The sequence below is a fragment of the Otolemur garnettii genome, unplaced genomic scaffold (assembly GCF_000181295.1).
Source record: "Otolemur garnettii isolate 467f Iridium unplaced genomic scaffold, OtoGar3 scaffold00059, whole genome shotgun sequence".
In the NCBI taxonomy this organism is placed as follows: domain Eukaryota; kingdom Metazoa; phylum Chordata; class Mammalia; order Primates; family Galagidae; genus Otolemur; species Otolemur garnettii.
In genome coordinates this window covers 4,856,821-4,864,294 of record NW_003852454.1, presented here as the reverse complement: position 1 = coordinate 4,864,294, position 7,474 = coordinate 4,856,821, and the positions used below count along the sequence as shown (strand labels likewise).

Here is a 7,474-nt window from a genome sequence, read left to right as displayed (position 1 = left end):
CCAAAGAGCTGGGACTATAGGCACATGCCACCATGCTTGGCTAATTTTTCTATTTTATTTTTAGAAACAGGGTCTTGGGCCGTGCCTGTGGCTCAAAGGAGTAGGGCGCCGGCTCCGTATGCTGGAGGTGGTGGGTTCAAACCCAGCCCTGGCCAAAAAAAAAAAGAGAGAGAGAGAAAGAAACAGGGTCTCTTGCTTAGGCTGATCTCAGACTCCTGATGTTAGGAGTCTTCCTGCTTTGGTCTCCCAGTTTATTATTAGCATTACAGGTGTGAGCTACCAGCCCAGCTGGAATGTAGGGATTTAACAGGTTAGGGTGGTGGATTCTTTTTAACTGTTTACTTAAAACAATTCAAAGTAAAAAAAAAAAAATTTCTTTTTTAAAGATAGAATCTCACTATGTCACCCTTGGTAGAGTGCTGTGACAGTCACAGCTCACAGCAACCTCCAACTCCTGGGCTTAAGTGATTCTCTTGCCTCAGCCTCCCAAGTAGCTGGGACTACAGGTACCACCAACAAAGCCCAGCTATTTTTTTGTTTGTTTGTTGTTATTGTTTAGCAGGCCCCGGCTCAGCCTGCCAGTCCTGGTGTATGGGGCTGGCATCCTAATCACTGAACTATGGGCCTTGAGCCTAAAGTAAAACATTTTTACACATAGAAAAAGATTTGGGGCAGCACCTGTGGCTCAAAGGAGTAGGGTGCTGGCCTCATGTGACAGAGGTGGCCGATTCAAACCCTGCCCCAGCCCAAAACTGCAAAAAAAAGAAAAAAAAGTAAAAAAAAGAAAAAGATTTGGTAATCCTACATATTAGTATCTTAGAAAGCCTGGACTTTGGAATTAAATTGATATTTGCATCTTGGTTCATTATTATTTACCAGCTTTATGATCTTGGGCAATTTATGTAATCTCTCTCTGAGTAAATCCTCTCATCTTTATTTTATTTATTTTGTTTTCTTTTGAGACTCTACCTTGTCTCAAAAGAAAACCCACTACCCATTCTACCCTGGGTAGAGTGCCGTAGTGTCACAGCTCACAGCAGCCTCAAACTCTTGGGCTGAAGCAATTCTCTTGCCTCAGCCTCCCAAGCAGTGGGACTCCAGGCTCCTGTCACATGCCCGGCTTGTTGTTGCTGTTGTTTGGCAGGCCGAGGCTGGATTCAAACCCACCATCTCTGGTGTATGTGGCTGGCACCCTAGCCGCTGAACTGCAGACGCTGAGCCAATCCTCTCATCTTTAAAGGGGGCATAATATTTCATGGTTTGATGAGAGAATTAAATGAGATAACATTAACACTTAGCAAATGAGACTAGTACTTAGTTTTAGGATGAAACATACATGCTCAAGTAATGTGAAAGATGGGTGACACCATAGCACATAATTAAATCAGTCCTGAAATCTGGCAGTGATTATGAGATTGCAATGTTATGTGTTGATAGTTGACTCTGACATAAATTTACTTCTGTCTCAGGGCCAATCGAGGAGCCCACTGGCATAGAAAACCCAAAGCTATCATGTGTCTGCTGTGTACCTGTATTTGGCTGTCTGCTTCTCCCTGTGCATATGTGCATACACCCCTGTGTCACTTCTGTTCATCTTCTGTCAATCTTCTGTCAGTTTTCTGATGATCAGATCATCTGTGACCATAACAAAGCTGTCCAGGGTTGTAGTGGGCAGGTGGGTGTAGCCTTGAGATGCCTCTGGGTACCTTGGACTTCTGTTTGTGACTGAATAAACTATATAGCTTTGAGGAGATGGGTTGGCTGCCAGGGAGCTGATCTTAGGAATGAAGGCTACGTGCTTGTAGGTAACTGGGTGTTGATTTCATTTAGACTGATGTCATGTCTCTTGCCACAGGAATTTCTTCACATGGCTCCAGAAAAAGTGACCATCACAGTTCGTCTCATTCGTTCCTTTGAGCATCGCAATTTCAAACCTGTAGTATATCATGGAGTGAACTTGGATCAGACTGTAAAGGAATTTATAGCATTTTTAAAGCAAGGTATGAGATGTAATAGCCATTGTGTTTTAATATTTTGAATAAACAGTTCGGTATAACACTTATAATAACCTTTTAAAAAATACCAAAGTACTTTGAAAGATTAGGTTCTGAGCGAGGTGCTAGTCTGGCTCGTGTTCTGGGCCTTGGCATCTGCAGAAATGCCCCCTCCAAGGTTTCCTGTTTAGTAGTGTGTGTGCTCATCAGGGATTGTTACCATCATGTTTGGTGGCCGTTGCTTATTTTTTAATTAAAAAACAATACCTAGGTTTGTTTGTAATGGGTTGATGTATTTGATTTTCAGGCAGTGTGTGTAGCTGGGGTGTCACCTAGCAGGGGTCATACGGGGTTAGGGGGATGGGGTAGCAGATGCCTGTAGCCAGGAAATCATGAGAGCTGCTCGTCACTGGTCATAGGAGTGTTGTGGGCCACTGAGGCTCGTTTTTCATTTCCAACTAAAAGTAGGCATCAAGTCGGTCTTCATTTTGTTATGTCCTGTTATGATGGGTTTCTCACCTCTGTTTTAATCATCGCAATGTTCCAATTATTAACATTTGATTGAACATCTAAAATAAGCTTTTATTATTTTAATCGAAGTATAACTTATATTTAGTGCAGGGTACAAATCTCAATGTATAGTTCCGTGTGTGTGTGTGTTTTTGTTTTTTTTTTTGGAGTCAAAGTCTCACTCTGTTGCCCAGGCTGGAGTGCCATGGTGTCAGCCTACCTCAAAGCAACCTCAAATTCCTAGGCTCAAGCTATATCCTGCCTCAGCCTCCCAAGTAGCTGGGACTGCAGTCATGTGCCATACTGTCCAGCTAATTTTTCTGTTTTTAGTGGAGGCAGGGTTTCACTCTTGCTCAGGATGGTCTCAATCTCCTGAGATCAAGGGATCCTCCTTCCTTGGTCTCCCATTGTGCTAAGATTACAGGGGCGAGCCACCACACTTGGCCAAGAAATCATTTTTCAGGCATGTTGTATGGACATTCTGCTGCATTTTTCCATACTTCAATTAGATTTTTTTTTTTTAGCATCAAACAATGACTTTAAAATGTCATCTACTGAGACCTCAATCAGTTCCATCTATAGCTTTTTAGGTGACTTGGTGATATCAACTAAGTAAGGCCGAAATGCTAATTTGAGTGTAATGTCATGATTCTCAAAGTCAGTGAGCCTTTGCTGTGTTCTCCAACTAATAGGTCTAAACACATGCAGCAAATGATTGCATATAGCATCCTGTTGGTCAGTTACCTTTGCTAACCAGGGAAAATGTTTGTCTGAAATTTACTTTTGAAGAAGTGTTTTTGACAAGAAGATAGCTTTTCTCAGAATGGTTGGATTTTTTTTTTTTTTTTGCCAAATATCATATATAGACTTGATTTTACCTTATGAAGAAAGATTCAAGTTGTTTTGATTTGACATACCACACAGAAATGCTGCATTCCTATAGAAATCTTGTAATTCACACTGCTGATTCTGTTCTTTATAAAATTTAACTAGTGTGGTATGGCAAATCTACCCTGACTGCCTTATCATTCAACTTTAGTGAGTTAAGCTAATTGAAGACAAGACTGCCATGAGTCATTCTGTGAGGAGGGTAACAATGTTAAAAGTAGGTTCTTATGCACTTCAGAGAATTCTCTTATCCTTGTTGTTTGATCCCTCAGATTCAGGTCCCGGATGAGAGATTACTTACTGGGCACAATGCACATTATTTGGGTGAGGGATACCCCTAAAGCCCTGTCCTTACCATTGCACAATCTATGCATGTAACACAGTTAGGCTTGTATCCTATAAGAAACTGACAGACTATGTGCTTTTGCAGGAATATAATTAACAATACAACTTATTGCAAAGTGACGCTTAAAATAGTAGCTTTAGCACAGAGATTTTGATGACGCAAGATAAAATGAAAAGAAATGAAAGCATCTGGATCTGCTAATACTGTGCAGTAAAAAAAAAATCTGTGCAGTAAACCCTTCATGTTTTCTTTTCATGTAAGGTACACCATCTATACATACACTCAGTAAATTTACCAAGTGCAGTCCAACTTCATGACATGAAAGTTTCGTTTCGTTGAAACTTACTTCAGGCCCGGCACAGTGGCTCACACCTATAATCCTAGCACTCTGGGAGGCCAAGGCAGATGGATTGCTTGAGCTTGTGAGTTTGAGACCAGCCTGAGCAAAAAGTGAGACCCCATTTCTACTAAAAATAGAAAAACTGAGGCAAGAGGATCGCTGGAGCCCAAGTTGGAGGTTGCTGTGAGCTATGATGCCATGGTACTCTACCCAGGGCGACAGCTTTAGACTCTGTCTTGAAAAAAAAGAAAAAAAAGAAATTTACTTCATTCTTTGGTGTTTTAAATATGTTCATTTAAAAAATAAAAGATACAAAAGACAAAATGCATTAATAAAAATACAAGGATTTTTAGTACATAGTTTGATTTTGAGGAATTTTTGTGATAATGATAGTTAGCATTGCTATGTATCAGGTACTGTGCTAAGGATTTTACCTGGATTACCTCATTTCATTCTCACAGCATCCCTCTAAAGTAGGAACTATTATTATCTGCATTTTTCAGGTGGAGAAACTAAGGAACAGAGAATTTAAGAAGCTTTCCTGAGACCACGTGGCTAATAAAAAGCAAAGCTGCAAATTGCCCAAGGCAGTGTAATGATAAAAAAAAAATGTGTACTCTTAGCTCTACACTAAATGGCCTCTTTATTTGTCTCTGCTGCCTCACTTGCTTGAGTAGAATCTCCAAAACAAATGGATTCACTCAGTGCCAAGAAAGCCTTTGAATTTAGTTCATCTTGCTCAAGTGTTTTGAATGCTGAGTGTTGGAAGGAAGAACGGTTTCACATGCTGGTGAATTTTGCACAGAGACAGAAATGGTCATTGTAGAGAATTATCTCTTGCATTTATTTTATTATAATTGATGTTTTGTTGCCTTTCTAAGTGTTCTTTTCTTACCATACTCACTTTTTTTGGCTATCGATGGCTTAACCTAGTCACCTGCCATAATGTCTGTATTATTTTTCCTTAGCCAAAAAGCTTTGATTAAATTTGATTCATTTAACATTGAGAATTATCATCCTAGAGTATCATGTCATCAAAAACTAAAGTCATGTATAAAAATAATAAATATAAATGTGTATTTGTCTATAATGAGCCTATTGCTTACATATGGGGAATGAATAGTAGATATTCTGATCACAGTTGCCCCATAATACAGAAGAAGTGTATACACATTTTAGACAGGAAAATCCTATATTAAAATTGTAATAGTATATACTGAAAACATTTGTTATCTTGTATACTGTATTTTGTATCTCTTATAATTTCAGAAGTGAAATGTAACTTTGGTATTATAATTTTAATATGTGTTTTTCCTTTCTTAAAATGTGTATACTTTTTTTGGCATCCTCTGTATATTCTATAGGTGATTATTTTCTATATTGATAATAGTATACAAACCAATTATTTAGATAGTATGAGATTGTTGTAATTCTTTGATTTGAAAGCATTTTAATATTGATTAATACTTCAGAACTGGCTTCTGAATGTAAAATCTTGCCACCCCTGAAACAAAGGGAGTTTTGGAAGTTCTGTCCAACCTTCCAGTTCAATCTGATGTTTTTTTCTAATGATCAGAGTAGGGTTATGAGTTTTGGAGAGGAAGATCACCGAGGTAAAGTGTCACTTTTATCCTATCATATCCTAGGTATGTATTTTCCACCTGATTGGTGATTGGTGTTGACCTTGATTATGTGGTGGAAGTAGTGTCAGGTTTCTCCACTGGAAAGTTACTCTTTTTTCCTCCCTTTTCGTATTGTACTTTTTGGAAGAAAGTCACGTGTACAGTCCACAGTTAAGGGCTGGGGAGTCAGGCTCCCTCCTCTAGGGTGGAGTATGTACATAATTCCTTTGCAGTTCATCTGCATGGGAGATTTTATTTATTTTGTTGCTCTAGTTGTTCTAGTTTTGGCGGTTGAGAACTCTTCCAGTTGGCTACTGTGCTCCTGTGACATTTGCCATCTCTGTGTGTATCAAGTACTTTCTTCTGGTCCAGTAACATGCTCTGTGCATGTGTGTGTTGAATAAAGTAAAAGTGTGCTAACTCACCTTTCTGGTGCTTCAGGATGCTGCAAGGTCATCTTGTGTATTTCCTGTCTCATGCCTAGAATCAGCCCTTTGTCCAAAGAATTTTGGTTCCTTATTATTGGAAAATGGTGTTAGAAACCAAGGACTGGATCCTAGATGTACTCATGGCTACTGGAGTGTCATTTCTTTTAGGGCTTCTTAGCTTAGTTCTACCAGCAACTTTTCTTCTACCCCCTTCATCTGCATGGGAGATTTTATTTATTTAACTTCAGTAAGGTTGTTTTATGTACTTGTAGGACCAGCTACTCGTGTCCCATCTGCGTTCTTTCCTGGGATCTCCTGACTTCTTAAATAATTGTTTTTAACTTCGTATATATTAAAGTTCACTCTTTGTGCTGTAATATCCTCTGGGTTTTTGACAGCTGTATGATGTAATGTTGCCACCCTCACAGTGTCATACAGAACAGTTTCACTGCTCCGAAATCCCTGGTAGCCTTTTCACACTGGCTTCTTTTGCTTAGAAACGTGCATTGAAGTTTCCTTTATGTCTTTTTGTGATAAGTTGTATCTTTCTAATCTCCCTTAGTCTGGAACAGTCCCTCACTTTCTTTAGTCTTTCATTATATTGTTTTTTAAAGAAAAATCTAGGGTAGTGTTTTATAGAATGTTGGGTAATCCGGATTTGTCTGGATTGTTTTCTCATGATTAGATTTAGGTTGAACATTTTTGGCAAGATTACCACATAGGTCAGGGGTTAACACATAATGGCCTGCAGACCAATCTGATTTGCCATCTGTTTTGTATGTGAAGTTTTATTGAAACATAACCAGGGCCATTGGAAAGCATAATATATATCCTTTTATGCTTTAATTACAGAGTTTTGACAGGAACTGTCATAGAGACAGAGATTGCCCCACAAAGCCTAAAATATTGAGTAGCTGGCCTTTGCAAAGTTGGTTTGTTGACCCTGGTGTAAGAGATTGCTCCTTGTTGTATCATATCAGGAAGCACTTAATGTCAGTTTGTCTCATTATTGGTGACACAGATTTCAATCATTTGGTGAAAGGTGTCATCCACTAGATTTTTGGTGTGGAAGTTATCTAATTTTTAAGTAGTCTGTGGAGTAATAAACATGGAGACCAGCTCGGCGCCTGTGGCTCAAGCGGCTAAGGCGCCAGCCACATACACCTAAGGTGGCGAGTTCGAATCCAGCCTGGACCCACCAAACAACAATGATGGCTGCAACCAAAAAATAGCCTGGCATTGTGGCGGGCACCTGTAGTCCCAGCTACTTGGGAGGCGGAGGCAGGAGACTCGCTTGAGCCCAGGAGTTGGAGGTTGCTGTGAGCAGTGAAGCCATAGCACTCTAC

The 7,474-nt window shown here is 39.6% G+C and overlaps 1 protein-coding gene across 1 annotated transcript in view; it reads left to right on the top strand.

Moving 5' to 3' along the window:
• Nucleotides 1–7,474, top strand: part of CUNH2orf76 (chromosome unknown C2orf76 homolog) — an 81,032-nt gene that overhangs the window by 45,489 nt on the left and 28,069 nt on the right. Inside the window, exon 2 of the mRNA XM_023514806.1 lies at nt 1,856–2,000. Within this exon, the coding sequence (XP_023370574.1) occupies nt 1,868–2,000 (133 nt within the window). The 5' untranslated portion in view covers nt 1,856–1,867. The remainder of the gene's footprint in view (nt 1–1,855; nt 2,001–7,474) is intronic.